We start from the raw sequence: 20,922 nt of genomic DNA, 5'->3' as shown, positions 1-20,922 counted from the left end.
GAAAAACTGAATGTCAGATTTTTAATTAAAGTCCACTGCAGTACTTAGCATTTCAAGGCACACTGGGCAGCATTGAGGCCTTACCTCTGATGTCCACCCCTGAGATGACCTCTGAGCTGTAGTCAGGTCAGTCCACCTTCAGAGCTGGACCTCCAGGTGTACGAGACCTCCGTACCTCGCTACTGACATTAAGGAGAAGAGGGCCTCTGGCAATAAAAGACACAAGATGTACAGTACTATTTGATTACTGTCAAATGACAATTTGATTGCTCATACAGATGTAAATCTTTGACACATTAAAAAAATATGGGTCCCACAGAGTCAATCGAGGTGGAATATATCTAAAAACAAAAACTATCTGGATGGATAGATATTACTCTGGGTATGTGGAAACCTACATTAATGTAATTTTGGGGTGAACGCAGTAGGTCGAGATTTCTAATCATAATAATGTTTTGATCTTTAAATTGAACTGTGCAATAAGCAAAATAAATGTTTGCAGCTGAACCACACTACAGTTCAATAATACAAAAAATGAGTGCAGCCATACCTACATTTAAATAGAGAAAAGCAAATGGCAATAGCCCAAGTAATGGTAATTAACCCAATATGCAGTGACCAAACATCTATGGGGAGAGGAAAAAAAAAAAAAAACATAAAAAAGGATCCATCTGAATCACTGCAAAATATATTCAGTACAAAGTGGAGTTTAAAGCTACAGCAGCAGAAGCAGCAATGACCCATTTCATAAACAGTGTTACAAATATTATTTATCACAAAACATTCGTCATATGCACCCTCAGGCACTATCATATCCAGTACATCTTTGTACCCTGAGTTAACATTAATTTGCTAATGCACTACCGTCACATTCGAGTAGACAGAGGTCCTCTTTTAATTTAGGCTTTACCCAGCTACTATTAATTTCAACTGAGACTGGAGGAGATGGTGCTAATGTCCCTGCTTCATACGACTGCTGAATTGACACGTAAATAAATCCATTTACAAACACAGCCACCTTTTTGGCCCCATATAATCATTTTTCACAAGCACCAGGAGGATGTGAATAGACATGACACAGGGGAAATTGTTCCTGATGAGAACCGTGCTGGGCTCACAACTTGCACAGAAACATGTCAACTTTCAAATGTGGGCCAAATAAATCAACCCACCCAGGTAGCAGTAAAAGCTGAAATTCCTTTGGGTCCCTGCAGCGAGGAGATACCAATCACACGCTCGCTCTCCAGAGGCTGAGAACAGGAAGGAGGCAGGAGAGGAGAGCGCCTCGGTGCGTCTCCAATCTCCTCTCGGGCAAATTCCACTCCCTTCCCTCCTGCCCCGGAACACCACCATTCCCCTGCGCAGCTCTTAAAGCCACACGTCTGTTTAACAGACACCTGACTGCACCTTCTCACAGTCAAACACAATTAGCCTGAAAAGCTGGTCATCGGACCTTTTGCAACGTCCGACCAAAGAGATGCAATCCAGAGGCATTTAGTTTAGCAAAAATGTATTGTAATCGCAAGCACCTCTTATTCCTGGTAAGCGAATCAGACTTTATTGAGATACAGCACAGAATGAATCAGGTATTGGATAGGCTAAATTTTATTTAATCCTAAACTGGTTATGAGTACTGGATTGAATCCTGACTTCAATCAGTGGAAGGGTTTCGTGATCAATCGCTGTATTGTACTCAGTGGAGAATACATTTCTGAACCTGAAAAGCGCATAGAGTAGCTACACCTTTCCAATCAATAAACATACACTCATACGCTCAACTTTGACTAGAATGGCCACCATTCTCTGCGTAAAAATCCGAGGAGATCAGCGGTTTCTAAGATACTCAAACCACCCTATCTGGAACCAATAATCATTCCACGGTCACTGAGATCACATTTCTTCCTCATTCTGACATTTGGCCTGAAAAAACAACTGAACCTCTTTACTGTGTTAGTTGCTGCCATATGATTGGCTGATTAAATATTTGCATTAACAAGCTGGTGTACAAGTCTATCTAATAAAGTGCTCACTGAGTGGATATCTAATGTATCATTGCTCCACCTTATTTTTCTTATCCTACACGGACGATAATAGCCCGCCGTTAAGCGCTTCAATTCATTTTCCCCATAGGATGGTGGAAACCCATTACCCGTATCAGTATTGTTTTTCCCCTGAGAAGTTGCTTATCACAGCATTCATACATTACAACTCGTGAAAAAACAGCGCAAATAAAAATGCCTTGAAAGCAAGTAACAATAACATGGTGAAGATTTTTCCCAATTAAAATCCACTTCAACACCAACAGTGCATCAGTCAAGTCAGAGAAATTACACTTCAGATTACAGAGTGATTCACCAAAAAGTCATCACTTGCCACTTGAAAAGAAACTATCTGACTTTCATGAAACCAGCTTAAAAAAACCATACCACAACCTCATACATGATGAAAACAGAAAGATAGAAATGTCATTAAGATAAATTTACAAGTCATTTTGGGTGACTCCAAAGCACCACTTTCCTCACAAAGAAAGAATCCTTTTGTGCTTAGCTTGGGCCTGAGTTTCAATCAAACATTATGAACACAGCCTTGTTGTTTATATAATAAAGATGCCATACACCAGATTAGACCAATTAAAAGAGACCGTTGACAGATGGTCAGTTAATGACCAGTTGTACCTAAGGGAAACATGTATTTATTGAGATCTTCAATGAAGCTGTGCAGCTTAACTGGGCCCGTGATTGAAGGCACAGTGCTTGACCTCGAGACAGAACCAAATGCACAGTTAACTCTTTGCGAGGAAGAAAAGCACTGATCAGCGTTGCCAGTTGCTTCCTCAACATTTCCTGAAGTAATTCACAAAGGCTGAATTTCAACCTTTCTCAGTGGGTCAAATCCTATAATACAATAATAGTTTAATAGCGTAATCATTCATTTCATTAGAGTTTGGAATCTAAATAATTAAATGTAGAAAACACAAGGGTAGATGAACGCGTGATCATCAAAACAAAGAAAAACGACTTGGAATTTGTCACTTTTATTTTGGACAGGGTTTCGACAAGAATGATATGAAAAAGCGTTTATAAGTCATTAGTGCTAATGCTCACTCCTGATTGGAGAGGATTGTTGATTTAAAACAGAAGGGAGTTACTGTAAACCGTCCAGCACATGCAGGAATGGAAAATATGAGCATGCATTTGATGTACAAATGTTAAGACATGTTATGCAAGTATCTTGTGCAAGTTAACATTCTTTCATCAATATCGCTGCTGGGACAATGTACTGCCCTCTGCTGTACAGTAAACCTGAATTTACTGTAAATTAAAAGAGCTATATAGAGTCTTTCAATGCTCTGTCTCCCTGCTGTCTGGATTCAGACCACATGCTATGTGTTATATTTACACCGCCGTGCATTTGCCTGGTTGATGAAATGTAAAAATTAAAAATAAAATACTGACCATTGGACCAGCTCCATCCAAAAAAAAAAAAAAAGTAAAAAGTAAAAAATAAAAAGATTTAATTGCTTGGTACTGCACAGGTCCCAAGGTCCCACCTACATTAATAGTTATAAATAATAATAAATGTGTTATTTAGCTGACGCTTTTATCCAAATTGACTCACAGTTGATTAGACTAAGCAGGGGACAATGTGGGGTTATGGAGCATTGCTCAAGGGCTTGAACCACCAACTTTCCTGGTCCCAGTCATGTACCTTAACCACTAGGCTACCGGCTAGTGATAGTTAGTTAGACCAGTTGCAGTGTATAATTGACTTTTTTTGGTTGCGGGTGGGGGGTTAACAGGAGTCAGCCCACACCCCTCCGCCGTTACATCGAGCCCTCTGATTACACACACAGAACAGGCCCTGACCTGCGCAGCATGGAGAGCCTGCCTGAACAGCAGACTCCCCTGGGGTGGTGACCACCTGAGCTATCAAAGGGAAGTGTGTCCATCCTCCTCCTGCAGATAGCAATCTACACAGCCCTGGACCGCGTCCAAAACCTCCGTCATGCATGTACACGGAGCGCCGGGCGCTGGGGTCCAAACGTACCGCACGATTTATCAGAGAACCTGCATTCACGCTCCAATTTATTTTACACACTTTTTCCATGCTGGAACCTGTCCTGTGGGAATGCATTGATATGTTATTAAAACTAACAGCCCAATAGGATTAAATTATTATTATTATTATAGACATAGGAAAGTGGCTGGACAGCATCGGACTGAATGGCCTGTTATAATCTGCATAATGTGCTTATGTTCATATTCAACAGTTACTATGATGCTCAGCTTTAATGGTTAAGAAATTTCTTGGGTATTTGGGTATTTCTTGAGTCCCAGTTCTATGGTAGACAATCAGCCAGAAATCTTTGGCCTGTGTACGGTTTCCATTAGTTATATTTTGGAATGCTTTCACAGGGAAAACCTGAAGCCTACGATTTTCTGCACTGCAATCCACCCAAATAGCTTTTGAAGAGAAATTTGCTAAATCAGTCTCATGCAATGTGAAGTGCACTTTGATGAAAGCCTTCTTGACTTGACCTAGTTCAGTGTCCACAGGTAATGATCTTCCTTTTATCTTAAAATTTCCCATTTAGGATCAAAGACAGGCAGGGTTGTCTTTACCCAGGTGAATATTTCATGAGCTGCCTGATCTGTGTACTTTCATATGCACAGATTGAAGTCCTGTCAGCAATTGTACTTTGACCCCTCCTCCCCCTCAGTCTGCTCAAAATGATTATTATTAGATGACGGTGTCTAATTTAAATGGCCATTGGGGGCTATTTAATTACTGCCTTTCTATCATTTTCTATATTAGGCTCTATATCTGCTGAGCTCAACTGGTGACCCATTTCATTGATTAATGGAGGAGAAAAATTTGACCTTTGCAACATGAGCTATAAATGCATGCCTTGATGGTTCAAACAAGGGCTGAATTATTTTCAAACCTGCATGATTCAGAGCATAAGAGTCGATTTCGCACCAATATTACCAATGTCATTCTTAAGCACAAAATCAGTCATGACAGTCTATAGGAGAGTTAGCTGTTCCAATCCGTTTTAATTGAACAGTGTAGCTTCAGAGGTGGAAGTGGAATTGTGATGCAGTTTGGCAAAGGGGTACCATCGCGCAGTTCTCAGTTTCGAGGCCAATTAGTCACTGTGTCTTTGTGAAGATACAGTGGGAGGGCGAAATAAAAAGTTCATACAAAACATCATCAAATCATACTCTATTCCGGGCTGGCTGGCTGGGCTGATTTTTTCCACTTCGCTTTCCATTGTTGGCGTGGTTGCGATTGGTGTGGCCGAGATGTTCCCCGTTCCTCTCCACAGAGGAGAAAACCAATGGAACCATCATGGAAAATGTTCCGTACTAAAGGACGAAGACCGCCACCTAGGTTCCAAAAGCCATTTCTCCCCAAAAAGACCCGACATAAATCCGAAACGACGACACGCGAACAATTCAATAAACCTTTCTTTCTCTCCGCTATCTCCGATTTCATAACTTCCTGCGAGCGTCTGCATCGCCCCAGTGCGGCAGCCAGCGAGTCTCTCCTCCGCTTCCCTTCGCTGGGCAGTGCGGTGAAGTCCCTGGAACGCAATCAAATATACATAGAGGAGCTGATAAAGCTTGCGGAGGAAGGGGACAATCTGTCAAACGCAGCACACTCCTAAACGCATGTGGGACGTCGCCTCAATGGCCGGAAGTGCTCCGAGCCCAGAGGAAAAGTCCGCCCACACGCCGCGGTCTCCAGTGGAACTGGGTGAGGGTGCAACTCATTAAGGCAAAACGCCTCGGACAAAAAGGCTCCAAGGTTGCTATTCTCACTGAAGGCCTGCGAAGGGTTGTCATTTCGAAAACAAATGACACCCCCAGACATAATTAAGATTCATAATCACGTGGGTAAGAATCCCTTATTGGAAAGGAATAAATGGCAATATATTGTAAATGTGCTTTGAATTTGCATTGAAAGCAGCATAAAGTTTGTGTATTTCCATATTGTATTGCAATATCTTGACAATATACTTTCCTTAAATATGGCTTATGCAGACATAAAAATTGATATGCAATAAAATGTGTCCCCATCCACTGCTTTTAGTTTGAACAATGCAAGGTTGTCTTACTCTGTTGGCATTATATTATGATAAAGATTGTGTTCAATGTTGATTATTTCTTGAATGGTATGAGTTTGATTGTCAGTGGAGTTTTTTATGTTTAGTTTTGCAATTACACAAATGACCACGCAGGGGAAGTATAGCTCTATTACAAATTATCAAGTCAGGACCTTACATACATTTAGAAATTGCACTTTTAAAATCTTTCACTGCATTTTTTAACTTCAGATCCACAAAGCTAAATTCTGTACTTCCCGTTACTTTGCTGGTTGATGGTTAAAATGATGATTTCTGTATATTAGCTAACATAATTATACAAGAATTAATGGTACTGCTGCCCCTCACAGATCTTCACAAATTCAAAGCATCATTGTCTGTTTAATCAGATTTTTGTGTAAACAGATTTTTCAGTGAAATTCAGACAGTCAATAGTTAACTTTAGTCCATTCTAAGACTTTATAATTAACAAAAGGAAGTGAATGATTGTTTATCATACTGTGTTTACACTACACTGACAAGATACTCTATTTAAGGCATTAAGGGTCCATGTCTGAACACTCTGCCCTCTACAGAGTTGTATATCTTGAGTTGTAAGAGACTTATATACCAAAGAGACAAATACCTAGAGAATCACTCAGAAATGATCAATGTTAAAATCATTCATATCAGTCTGATAAAACAGGATTACCTCTTCATTTTGCATATTATGCATATTTTGAAGGTTATACGCTGACTTTTATAATTAAAAAAAGCACATAATAGTGAAGCATAAATTTTACAAGATGACAAGATTAAAACCATTTCAAGGACTCAAACAATGTAAAATTAGCTGATGGCCAACTGAAAAAATATTTGCGACCTTTTTGTCCTAATGACCTGTTCAGTGTTTTTCACAATACTGAGCAGTTTGCTAACAAGGGTTATCAGTTGGGATGCACGGGATGTACAGTGTGGCAATTAATAGTGTTGTCACAGATCACTCACACCCTTTCCGATGTTTACAATGGTGAGGGAAATCCTCTTGGCTCAAGGGTGTAACAAGTAGAGATGACATGAGTGGGATGATTCACTCAAAGCGCAAATCTATTTGGTTAAGTTTCAAGAACGTTCATGCCAACGGATAGACAGAACTTGCCTAACAGCACTGCAAACACAGTCCACTAGGCCTTGTGAATTACAGGGTTAACTCGCAAATATAAATGTTAATTTTATGTCAAGTAGGGTTACGTATTTGGCGTCATTCGAAACTTAAGTTTACCATTTTAAAAACACCGACAGTTTAAAATGGGCCACCGTTTACTTCTGCAACTCAAGCCATTTCCCATTTTCACCAACAGATGGAGATGTTCACTCGTTTATAGCAAGCCTTTACAGCAGGGGTGCACAACAAGGGCCGATCCAATTAGGAATTTAGTGCCAACTTCTGCTCTTCATCGTTTAATTAGGTGAATCGTATATTGATCTGATATAAGCATCAGCTACAGCCACTTGAAGTGCATGTAGAGTGCAAACAGCGTGTTGTATAGAGCTGTCAGAAAATAAAACTAAGGTGATTGGTTGGAACAACCAAACCAGCACGTGGACCAAGCGTCCAAGATAAAAGGCTAATTAAATGGAAAAGGCAATTATGGGGAGTATCACTGATCGGGAAATGGGTCTCATAATAAATACGCTATTAGCAGGTATGCAGGCTATTTTCTGTGAAGGTATAAAGGGCAACAAGAACGAAGCATTTGAGATATCGGCAGGACTTCATTCTTCCGTTATCATTTTAGGCTGTTTACAGGCAGTAACTACGTAGGCTACGACATTACATGTCATGCCCGATCAAAAATATAAACTGTAAACAGGTAGGCATACGCAGCTTTGGTTAGCAGTTTAATGCCGATAAACGAAATTACAATATTGTTTGAGAAGACTGGCTACCTGGGGGATGGTGAATGCAGATGTAGCTATTTGAATACAAGAATAAGACCAATGTGTGAACTTACCAAACTTTTACCTTGAAGACTTATTTTGGCACACAATCGAGGCGAGTTATAATGTTTTCAATCACGCTCACGTCTGGCAACTTCTTCCTTCCAATTAGGATGGCGGACTGAACACCTTCCGGTGTACCTATAACCTCCGAATGATTGATCTCTTGATTTAATTTCCTGAAATAAATGAATAAATAAAACGCTTACCATTCCTAAACGCAGTCTTTACAACTACTCTTCCTCTGGCCTCTGACAACCACCCCCCAACCCTTTCTCCAAAATCAACCCTTTCTCCAAAATGTCCTTCTCATCAGCCTTTACATTAGTTATTCCCAAGATCTCTTGCTGCATCCACCACCATCCTGATCCTCTCTGACTCCCCTGCTGAAAAAACTGCTCAAGCCAGGTCCCGAAACAGCTGGTTTACCAGTTATACCAGCTCCATACTCAACATTGTTTGACTAGCTCAGGCTATGATTTCAAACAGCAGGTAGCTGGATTTTACACCAGGGTTTGTATGAATTCCACTAGCACAGTTGATAACCATTGCGATAAATGCTACACACCATCAAAATGAAATGACAACAACATAAGGTAAAACTAACCTGACATTTATCTATTTCAAGACATCTACCAAATGATTTATTTTAACCTCCCAGTGGGAGGTAAGATCAGAAATGGCTTTCTGCTTTGTCACACACATAGAGGGTAGTCTGCTGTATAGTAGGCTATGCCATGCACAATCAGGTCTAATTATATTTGATCAAAAATGTGATCTGTCTATATTGTAATTGCATACTAAACCAAAATTAATTATTAAGCCCATTTTCTGAAACAAAAACGTAAAAAATGTAGCCTGGTATTTTATTCTTCTTTACAGATACTGTGGAGCTTTTTTAGAAGGCTCACATTCACCCAGTGATTCATCCACTGTTTGTAAAGCCATTTTGTCCGTTCTTTAGAGTGTTACATGAATAACAGGGAAAAGCTCTTCCCTCAGACTATTGATCAACATTACATTCCAACTTTTTTAAGAAAACAGGTTGCAGCACAGACCAATGAAAAGGCAGAAGGGAATGGTCACAACATGGCTACAAGATGGAAGAGCCAGGGTCACATTGTATGAATTCAAGGAAATTGAAGACATGCAATGATCATTTTAAATAAATCAAAATGTAAATGTTTCTTTTGTGACAAGCAAAAGGTTTGTTTAAAAACTGAGAATCACTGGGAATCACTGAAAATGATCATTTTGCAGTTTTCCTTTTACACAGAAGGAACAGTACTTTTGGTGATGGATGGATGCAGAGTTATTTTAATGCTTAAATAAATTCCATTTGTCATCTACTGTGTAATATGTCATTATGATCGATGAAGCTGTTAATTATGCATATTCAGAAATTATGGCCAAGTACCAGAACTGACAACATTTTTTATATCACGACCAGTCACTGTAACTTTAACTGTATTCAGTGGGTCAATTTAATAAGCAAGATATTATTTCCTATTAATGACCAGCATGCTACTCTCAGTTCTCCAAGTTCTCTGCATGATCATTTAATCACTTGATTTCATTTAATATTAGGTGGACAATTATATTTGTGTATTATAATTATATAGCAACTACATTTGCAATTTATCTAATTAAGGATTCTTTGGAAAAAAATATACTTTTAACCTCAACCAACCTTAATCCATAATAAAATCACATTTTTATTTATGCATAGAACAGCTTACAGCACTTGTTGTACAATACAACCTAATCCCATGTTTACACACTTATTAATGTAACTTGGTATTCAAACCCCTTATTAACTTACTTATTTGTTACATGGGTACTTTCAGTCAGCCAGACTAGGTCTGTGTGCATGGAAGAAAAAAAACTGAAAAATGAGACAAGAAGTGGCTATCACTGCACATAGCATGTAGTGGTCAAATGTGTAGTTTTATTGCTGAGACATTGTGATTTTCAAAATGTAAATATAATGCTGGTGCCCCGAAAGGATATTTTCTAAATGCCACTTTTGGTTATATGCACTATTATCTAAAGACCACATGGTTTTCTGAAAGCAAAAATCGTAAAAACACACTGCTGTGTTTCAGCTATAGAGGGAAATTAAATGTACATTCTTTTTAATGTACATGAAGATGTCCTATTAGATTTGAGCTCCCCTGCCGCACGATTACACCTGCTCTCAGTCATCTGGCACTAAAGATGAGTGACAGCAGGTGTCGATCCTAGGGTGCAAATACCTCATTCTGGGAATGGCATTGTTTTTGCCCCTAAGAGAATAACAGGAAACCAGTTTGTCATACAGAAAATGTTTAATGGAAAATGATTACTTGCAAACTGGATAGTATCTAAGGCTGTTTTTTTTTTGGTTAATTTTTTTTTTTTTACCCTGAGATGATTTTTTACACAGTAACATGCCAACATATGTCCTAGTACAAAATAGAAAAATAAAATAAAAAAACATGAAAGTCCTCAGTGCTGGTTTTTATGTCACATGGGCTCACCACATTAATCTCATAAGTTTCAAAACTGGTATATCTAAACAAAAATAAGTTTAAAGAAACTCTTTGGACCCCAGCTTTTAAAAATATAATACATCCATTTGACTGAATAATGTCTCAGGTTATAAGAGTACAACTATCTGTCCAATAGCAACACATAAATAGACTGCAGAGAATCAAGAGGAAACATATCAGTTGGTCAACATATCATAATACAAGGTCTGGGGCCTGTTTCACAATGAGGCACTACTGAGTTAGCTGGATAACCTCACCCTGTAAAACCCAGATCCAAACTAAATCTGCAACGTGAACTGAAATAAAAAGAGCTGTTCCAGGCAATTCCACAGCAACTGACAATACAACTGCTGGATATTTGGGTGGTAAAGCCCAATACAGCCACATAATAAGAGTTATTTCCTCTTTAGGGTTATAAAAGCATATGTCAATCTCTTAAGTAGCTGTATTGCACTTCACCACTCAAATATCCTGCGGCTGTTTGTTGGTTACTGTGGAATTACCCTTCCGGTTTTCATTTGCCGCAGTTATCCAGTGAACTCAGTGATCCTGCTTCGTGAAATACCCCTCTGGTGTAATGCCTTAGCATGACTAAAGACAACAGCGCTCCTAATGGTTTTAGTCTCCTCGCCCTCAAAGCAGCCCAGGCGCCTGGTGCATTACGAGCGAAATTTAACACAAGAGGTCTTCAGCAATATCGCATATAGATATATGAAGCGTACAGAAGACAAGAGGCTTCCGGTAAAGACGGCAGTGTAGTCTATAACCGGAGAGCTCAGACTTTAGCACCGTGTGAAATCTGTGTGCGGCACGGCGGGCGAGCCGGTTAGAGGGAGTGAGCCGTGATGAAGACGTAGATGCGGGCCACGAAGGTGGTGAAGGTGCCCTGGCGCAGGAGCTTCATCTCCACGTCGATGAGGAAGTCTCTGGGCTCGCGGACCTGCCTCTGCATGTAGACCGCGCCCGTGAAGGCGTTGAGCTTGCGCGTGCTGAAGTAGTTCTCCTCGTTGCCGCGGGTGATGCTGATGATGATGTTGTCTCCGGAGTAGGCGGGCGACGGCCCGATGCGGAAGATCTGGGCGGGGATGACGATGTTGGTCTGGAAGCTCAGCTGGTAGTAGGTGATCCTCAGCGGGGTGTTCTGACAGTCCAGGAAGTTGGGGCAGCTGATGCGCTCGCAGCGTCTGAGGAACACAAGAGCGGACACTCGTGTAAGGTTGAGGGATACTGTTGGTATGTACAAGGAGCTTCCCTGCTGGACAATCCGGCTATGCCAGCTTGACCAGCTTGAAAATGGATTTGGTCAAGCTTGTCATGAGCTGGTCTAGCAGGGTATGAGCTGGTCAACCAGCATGGCCAATCTGATCATAAAGCTGGTCCAACTGGGTATGAGCTGGTGAACCTCAAAACATATTTTGAGCTGGTTAAACCAAGCTGGGACCTGGTCTGAACTGGTCAACCAGCTAAACCATGTTGAGTTGGGAGTTGGCCTGAACTGTTCAACCAGCTATTACTGTTTCAAAACATACCGGGCGGCCTGTAGCGTAGTGGTTAAGGTAAATGACTGGGACACCCAAGGTCAGTGGTTTTAATCTCAGTGTAGCCACAATAAGATCCATTGGGCCCTTGAGCAAGGCCCTTAACCCTGCATTGCTCCAGGGGAGGATTGTCTCCTGCTTAGTCCTGTATGTCGCTCTGGATAAGAGCGTCTGCCAAATGCCAATAATGCAATGTAATGTACTGCAGATTGTTTATTTTTCAGCAGGGATGTTAGTGTTAGTTGTTAGTGAGAACATGAACACCCACTTGTCTGACTGAGTCTGTAGATGCATCTCACACCCCCAGGTGAATTAATGTGCTTTGTTAATTACATAAAAGTGAACTACATTTTTGTTTTGTGTCTGTTGAACACCTGGCTTGTGTTCAGACAACTGCCCATCTAATTAATCTTTTTCTAATAAGACATTGTGTCTGCCTCTTCATCAGTACAGAGATGTGGAGAGTAATGCACCTCATTATTACTAAAGACACTGGACAAATTCAAACATTATCATATATTTGTCCAGAAAATAGACTGGAAAATATGAAGTGTAAAATCAACAAAATAGACATCATCATGATAGTGATAGAGCACTTTTAACTTCATCGTAACTTCGAGTGACTGCTGGAACAGCAGATAAACCATATTTTAGTTTCGTAGACTGGAGTGATCCCTGTTGGACTCAGACAAACCCCATCTTAGTTTCTGAAATTGCATTTCATGGAGGAAAAAAAACAGAAAAGTACACAACAATGAAACAATGATACATGGGAAAAATAGAGGACAGAAGATGTTTATTTTCCGCTGACAGGTGAAAGGCACCCATGAGTGGCGGTGCCCAGGCTGCTCTCTCCAGTGACTGTCTGCAGATTGGAGCTCATTGTGGCTGTAGCTAACTGGTGAAAACACCAGCCACGAGCCTGATCTGGGAAATCTGACTCCATTAGCGGCGGTGCTCAATCAGCCTGTCGCTGAGAGCGGTCGTGGGTATTAACAGAGCCAGTCTTCCACCAGGTCAGGAGCAGGTGTTGTTTGTCACCGCGCAAAACACACAGCTGCCAGGCGGCCCAGCCTCTGTCCTCACACCTTCTGCCAGTGAAGCCCCTTCTCATGGTTATTCATGTTCAAAGCTACATACAGTATGACTGTGCAATCTGATCTTAACTACTGATTTTCTGCTACTTTATTAAGAGTTACTAGTGCTCAGATTTGGTTTTAACACTGAAACTCCACTCAATGCTGTTAGTCAGTACTTGAGTGTGACAACGCTTTATCTGCATACTGTAGAGTACTCTAATGTTTTTGGGCACATGAGGCCTTATTTATGCTTGGAAGATTTATGCACTAGCTTAAGCGTTTTTGGCTAACTCAAAGATATGTGCGTCTTCTAAGCAAGCATTCAGACCCAATTTCTTATCTGGTGGACATAAATATTGCCACTGACACTGCAGTTTAGCATCTCTGACTCCACTAAAACAATTGAAGTACTGATTAACTGAAGACATTTCTGGACAATCTAATATATTATTAATATACAGCTCTACTTCATTGTGGTTTTATTTTGCAATATTTGTTCTCGGCTCTGTCTCTAAATCTATATTCCTTTCGTCTTGCCTGTTGGTTGCGCAATCAGAAGGGTGGAGGGCCTCAGAATGTCAGTGCCCTGAGACGACACAGTACTGACGTGTCAGACACCCTCCTGTAGTTGGGTGGGCAGGCGAAGCAGTAGGGTGGAGGCCCTTAGGCTGTCAGTGCGGTACTTACGTGTCAGACACCCTCCTGTAGTTGGGTGAGCAGCTGAAGCAGTAGGGTGGAGGCCCTTAGACTGTCAGTGCGCGGTACTCATGTGTCAGACACCCTCCTGTAGTTGGGTGGGCAGGCGAAGCAGTAGGGTGGAGGCCCTTAGACTGTCAGTGCGTGGTACTCATGTGTCAGACACCCTCCTGTAGTTGGGTGGGCAGGCGAAGCAGTAGGGTGGAGGCCCTTAGACTGTCAGTGCGGTACTTACGTGTCAGACACCCTCCTGTAGTTGGGCGGGCAGGCGAAGGACAGGCAGCGGTAGCTCCCCTGGATGTTGTAGCAGGTCTCAGCGGCGCTGCAGTTGTGCACTCCGATGGCGCACTCGTCTACATCTGCGAGCACAGAACACGGTCAGGACACAGTCAGGACACGGTCAGGACACGGTCAGGACACGGTCAGGACACAGTCAGGACACGGTCAGGACACAGTCAGAACACGGTCAGGACACAGTCAGGACACGGTCAGGACACAGTCAGGACACGGTCAGGACACAGTCAGGACACAGTCACGCCGATCCATCACTCAAACATTACATTACATTACATTAAGGGCATTTGGCAGACGCTCTTACCCTGAGTGACATACAGTTGATTAGACTAAACAGGAGACAATCCTCCCCTGGAGCAATGCAGGGTTAAGGGCCTTGCTCAAGAGCCCAACGGCCGTGCGGATCTTATTGCGGCTACACCGGGGATCGAACCACCGACCTTGCGGGTCCCAGTCATGTACCTTAACCACTAGGCAAACAGGCCCGCCGGGACATGGGGGGGGCCTTACTGGGAGAGGGGCCCACGTGGACCCTCCCTGTCCCCCACGGACACGGGGCATCGGGGCCGCTGACGCGCGCTGTTCCCTCCCGGTCGTACGGTCTGCCGGCTGGAACACCCCCCGGTCGGTGGCAGTGACAGAGCACCGGGCCTCACTCTGCCAGGAGTCAATAGCAGGGCCCTCCGGCGGTAATTAATTATGCATCTCGTCTCAGCGACGCGGAGCTCGTTACAGCTCGCCAGCTCCAATTCACATTCTAATTCCGTCAGAGCTTGCAAATTTTAACCTTTGGGAATCCGCAGGCTCTTTCCACACTTTCGCTGAGTCCTCTTTCCCAGGTAGTTCCTCGGGCACCTCCTTCAATCAGGCCGCCGCGCGCTAGCGGAAGATGGAGAGCCGGGCGGGGGGCGCCGGAGCGAGAACGTGATGTATTACCGTCGCATTAACAGCGCCACGCTGAAATACGGCAAGGCCGATGATAATAAAACACGCCGGATAGATCTGTCATCCACGTGGAACTGGAATGCTAAAATGGTGACTTGCAAAATGTTTTTTGAATGTTTAAGTTCTCTTCAGCTTTATGTACAGTTCTGTAAATGACTCCACAACAAATAAAATATCTTTCATAAAATAAAAATATTTTATGAGAGATATTTTTATAAAAGATAATTTAATTATTCTTAAAATAAGTTTCAAAGCCCCTTGTGGTCAAACCGTAAACGTAAACACTTTTGTTTTTCCTTACAGTTGCATTCTTTGGACATATGGACATTATTTTGCATGAGATCAACAATTACCCAAATTGACCTATTGCAGACTTGGATAAAATACGTACTGGCTTTGGACCTAAATACTTTTTGCTTTACTGAGCTTATAGGAACCTATGAAATACTCAGTTCAAAAAGTACAAACCCTGCCTTCTGGTTATCATGGTTGGCTCAAATGCACCAGGCAACATCAATCGAGCGTAGAGAAGTATTTGAATCCATAACAGTTACGCATGTGACGCACAGCACTGTACGAGGTCACAGTCAGGTCACATGACCTCACAGACAGACACCCGGAGGAGGCGTGACGGGCGTGGCTCTCACCTCTGCAGGTGCGTCCGTTGGGGGACATGGAGTACCCTTCGGGGGGGCAGGCGCACTGGTAGCTCCCCGGCACGTTGACGCACTGGAAGGCGCAGAGGTTCCCTATGCTCTGGGAGCACTCGTCGATATCTACGGCCGGAAGGGTAATTAAACCGTCACTGAGTACCTCCGTCAATACCGGCCGCCATTATGGCTCTGCTATCTATGTAATGGCTCCCAGAAGACAGGGAGGATACAGGGGGACTGTGGGAGGGATGGAGGGAGGGGAGGTGGGGGAGAGACGGAGGGATAAAGAGCAGCTGGCGGGATGACTCTGGCGGGGACAGGGCTCATCTTCGGGCCCTGTCTCACAGCACGGAGCATAATCAATCCCTTATGACACCGTGCTATCCATCCATCGATCCACTCGGAACCGTTGCATCGTCTAGCGGATCAATGGGGACGACACCCTTTTACCGCCACTCTGGATCTGACAGCCGATAGGAATGTTATTTGGACAGTGGTACAATTTCTGTTCTTTTGGCTCTGTAATCCGGCACATTGGATATGAAATTAAAGAATGAATATGAATATGCACTGTCGTCTTGAATCCATATTCCGTGGAGGAGCTACATCCTTTTTTATACAGTCCCCCCCATTTTAGGAGACTAAAAGTCATTGAACAGTCTCAACTTCTGTCACTTCCTTAGTGCAGGTATAGGAAAGCTTTTAGTATATAGTCATAATTCTAGGCTTTTGAATACCTTTGAAGTCTGTTATTGGCATTTGTCAACATGAGGATCACAGTCGTGATCAAGAAAGCCATTATGAGGCTGAGAAATAAGACAAAAACAGTCAGAGACATAGGCTAAACAAAGGTGCGTCTGCACTTCAGCCTCATATTCATTATTTAATTTCAAATCTAATGTACCGCGCCAAAAGAACAGAATTTGTACCACTGTCCAAATACTTACAGACTGCACTGTGCATGAGGTCATATCCTCCATGACGAATGAGCAGAAGGCTTCACTGTACCTTCACAGGTGTGTCCGTCTTCCTTCAGGTAGAAGCCCTGTCTGCAGTAGCACTGGTACGAGCCGTATACGTTGGCGCACTCCTGGCTGCAGGGGTTGTTGGTGCACTCGTTCACATCTGTGGGAGGGACACGGTTTTTCGAACTTAAACACAGACGCGGTCGCGTGTCAACCGCGTCTCGGAACGCATTAACCTTTAAAACTTAACAGACCTACTCGACGTTAAGGGTTGTTAAGCTTGCACGCATCACCGCCCGTGTCACTGGGCCAAGAGCAAAATGATGAATACTATGCAATAGGTGCCACTGTGAGGTCATTCAAATAGACTCTTGGCTGGACGCATTTCTCTCTGCGGTGCGAGTTGAAAAGTATCGCTTTAATGGAGTCCTTTGAATAACAGAGCCCACAAGGTCTGTAGCATTGCGAACCCAGTGTGAGTCGCGCTCTCGGTCAGCGATGTTTCTGGCCCACCTGTCAATAGGCTGTAACAAAGTGAGATGCGGGACCTCATTAGGCTGGCAGTGGCTGTCTGCTTTTAAGAAGACAACAGTCATGGCGGGGGCAGAGAACTGTCGTTGACGTCAGAGGTGCTCCTCGAGGCTCTCCGCTCACAGAAAGCGCAGCGTTAAGGAGGCGGGGGGGGGGGGTGAGCCGCCGTGCGTGCGCTGGAAAGAGGAGAAACACGCCGCGCTCCCGGGGGAGGTACCTTCACAGTTCTTGGCGTCGTAGGCGAGCGTGAAGCCGGAGGTGCAGGTGCAGCGGTACGAGCCCGGGGTGTTCTCGCACGTCTGGCCGCAAAGACGACCCGGGTAGCGCCAGCACTCGTTCAAATCTGCCGGGGGGGCGAGGGTTCGTAAAAACACACAAGAAACACGTGTAGAGTACGGAGAAAATATAAAATACATGTGTCATTCCTATAATTCGTACATTCATTTGTTTCATTTGTTTTTTTAACATACTGTATAAGACACTTTCTATTATGTCCCCATATAAAAGACACCATAATCGTGTAAAAATAAATGTTTTCTATGTGTTTCATTTCGGAAAACTAATACTATACTAATGACCTTTTGCATATGGGTATGGTAAGGGAGGAACAGTTACAATGACTGGGGGGTAGGAGGTTCCACTGTGAGGTGGCGAAGCTGCATTTCGGTATTCACAACCGGAGAAATGGGCAGCCCTTCCCCCCACTGCAGTTGTTCGGCAGGTGGGGAAATGAGGCTAAACCGTGGCCTGGTCTGCCTTCCTCATCAGTATGCATGCGGTCATGTATGAAGTGCTGCGTGTCTCCTCAGCGACATGGCCATCGGTGAGCTGCCGCTGTGCTCCAGCGCTGTGTTTAACGCCTCCGCGGGGCTCACCCACGCACACCCTCCGGATCATGTCGTACTGGTAGCCCGTCTGGCAGTCACAGCGGTACGTCCCGGGCAGGTTGTGGCAGATCTGCCCCTCGCCACAGCGGTGAACAGCTGTCTGACACTCATCCACATCTGCAAGGAGGAAGAGCAGCCCAAAGCTCTTTCATCATCACGACACACACACACACACACACACACCGGTGTGCACAATAACAGACACATATGCGCACACACGCACACAAACCTGTGTGCACAATAACAGACACATATGAGCACACACACACACACACCTGTGTGCACAATAACAGACATTAACACACACACACCTATGTGCACAATAACAGACATATATGAGCACACACACACAAACCTGGGTGCACAATAACATACATTAACACACACACACACCTATGTGCACAATAACAGACATATATGAACACATGCACATACAAACCTGTGTGCACAATAACAGACACATATGAGCACACACACACAAACCTGTGTGCACAATAACATACATTAACACACACACACCTATGTGCACAATAACAGACATATATGAGCACACACACACAAACCTGTGTGCACAATAACATACATTAACACACACACACACACACACCTATGTGCACAATAACAGACATATATGAACACATGCACATACACACACACACACACACACACACAGCACCTACATAGCATATATCCCTGCTGCAGTGAGAGAGGGCTGTATTGCTTCCTTCTCTTTGTGTTTTGTTACCAGATCAGAGGGAGAAACACCATGTAGGTCCAATGCCTTTTGCCATTACTGTATTATATTGAAGCAGGAGTTACAATCCCACAGTTAGAAAACACTAAACTTGGGCCATTTCACATCTTACTGGAGCATAAACAGCTAAATCCTACTGAAGGGCTTCAAGTACAACCTGGACTGGCTGTTACACACTGTTAACAGTATCGCATCCCTGTGTCAACCGAACACAACCACTCAAAATGTTCGGCATCTGCTAAAATGAAGTAAAGGAGATAAATATAACTCATTTCTGTTTTCAGGCAAAGGCGGCTACGTGACCGCGGCCCCCCTCACCGATGCAGCGGGCCCCGTCGGGACTGGCGTGGTACCCGGCGCTGCAAATGATGATCTTGCGCTGGCAGGCGTAGGACCCCACCGTGTTGATGCAGTTGAACCCGGAGCTGCAGGGCTCATCCAGGCTGCTGCACTCGTCAATGTCTGCCACAGTCCCGGGGGGAGAAGAAGAGGGGAGTCACGACCAGGGGTAACTCCTGGCCCGTCTCCCTTACACGTCTCAACCACAAGACCGAGAAGTGACAGCTTCCTTTTTACTTTGTTCTTTTTTCGCATATTTGCATGGATACGCAATCTCAGATTTAACCCTTTGTTTTTTTGGAATGTTTTCACAAGTCAGTCTTCTAGAAGTCCATTGCTTTCAACGGAGATACCATTTATTAGATGTACGTTAACAGGAGTAAACACAAAGGATAAATGCTTATCCTAACTAACTAAGATGATGAGAGGTCATATGTTGTGGTCGTCATGTATAAAGAAGAAAAATTTTGAAAAAAAGGATTTCTAATAATTGTTATTAGGGTTTCAGTAGCACCCTTATTAAAGTTCCCAATTTACTTCCATTCATTTATTTTTGCCAGGATAATCCACAGCGTGGCCATTCACAATGTATGAAAAGTTTGCTGACTGTTGCAACCATTCATTTCCAACAGCGTTACGGCCAATGCCAGCACCTGACGTATCTCTAATAGAAGTAGCTCTGCTTTCAATTACCACTAATGACTGTGACATCAGCATCAGAATGCTGAATTATGAGCATTCTAATCATGACCTCACGCCTCAAAGGGTTAAGAGCGAGCTCGTCTCAGACAGCCGCGCCATTCCCTCAGGCCCAATTCCAGTCTGGCGGGAGAGGCGGTCTGTACATCCAGGGCCCAGGAGGCCCCGTGAGTGCTTGGCTGCCGGCCTGGCAGTTCTCCGGCAGCTCCAGACCCAGGGGCCGGAGCGGCGCTGCCTTACCGATGCAGTTCCCGTGAGCGTCCGGGGAGAACCCGGTGAAGCACTTCTGCCTGGGCCTGCAGGTGAAGGAGCCTTCCGAGTTCTGGCACTCGAAGCCCACCCCGCAGCTGTGGGTCCTCTGCAGGCACTCGTCCACGTCTTGGACAGAAAGAGGGGAGAGGGGGAGTTACGCAAAACCAGACGAGCACAGAGAGAGAAGGAATCACCGAGGTCCGAGAAACCCAGGTCCGAGAGAATACAGAACGCCCATTAGCTTGAATTAATAACCGCTAAAACACCGGATTTCTGAAGGTTAGGAATGAACCAGGATGAGCTGATGTTTGGTGTTGATCATGCACTTGATTGCCCTGCTTGACAGGTGCCTGCCACTAGGTGACACTCACAAACCAGACAAGCGACAGAACAAATCACAGAGGCTCAGGAAACTCAGGGCTGACAGAATGCGAACGCTCGTTAGCTTGAATTAATAACCCGCTAGTGCTGGATTTCTGTGAGCGCTGAAAGTGAGGGATGAACCGGGATAAGCACAGCCTGATGTGAGGTGGTTGGTATGCGCTGTTTGACACATGTTTGCCACTAGGTGACACTGTGGCTTTAGGACAAGAGCGCAGGGAAAACCCTGTTTAAAATATCAGGGAAAACAGCTGTTTAAATACAAACGCTTTAAATCATGTTTTAATGT

The 20,922-nt window shown here is 43.8% G+C and overlaps 1 protein-coding gene across 3 annotated transcripts in view; it reads right to left on the bottom strand.

Moving 5' to 3' along the window:
- Positions 1-9,784: 9,784 nt before the first annotated feature.
- The window catches only part of fbln2 (fibulin 2), a 61,067-nt gene continuing 49,929 nt past the window's right edge, over positions 9,785-20,922 (bottom strand). For all 3 annotated transcript variants that reach the window (XM_061220583.1, XM_061220582.1, XM_061220584.1), the window contains 8 exons: positions 20,241-20,378; positions 19,281-19,424; positions 18,197-18,325; positions 17,539-17,664; positions 16,834-16,950; positions 15,820-15,948; positions 14,169-14,292; positions 9,785-11,804 (listed from right to left, as the gene is read on the bottom strand). In XM_061220583.1, the coding sequence (XP_061076567.1) occupies positions 11,447-11,804; positions 14,169-14,292; positions 15,820-15,948; positions 16,834-16,950; positions 17,539-17,664; positions 18,197-18,325; positions 19,281-19,424; positions 20,241-20,378 (1,265 nt within the window). In that variant the 3' untranslated portion in view covers positions 9,785-11,446. The remainder of the gene's footprint in view (positions 11,805-14,168; positions 14,293-15,819; positions 15,949-16,833; positions 16,951-17,538; positions 17,665-18,196; positions 18,326-19,280; positions 19,425-20,240; positions 20,379-20,922) is intronic.

Source organism: Conger conger, chromosome 14 (assembly GCF_963514075.1).
Source record: "Conger conger chromosome 14, fConCon1.1, whole genome shotgun sequence".
In the NCBI taxonomy this organism is placed as follows: domain Eukaryota; kingdom Metazoa; phylum Chordata; class Actinopteri; order Anguilliformes; family Congridae; genus Conger; species Conger conger.
The sequence above is the reverse complement of the archived record's forward strand: the minus strand, read 5'-3'. Positions and strand labels throughout refer to the sequence as shown.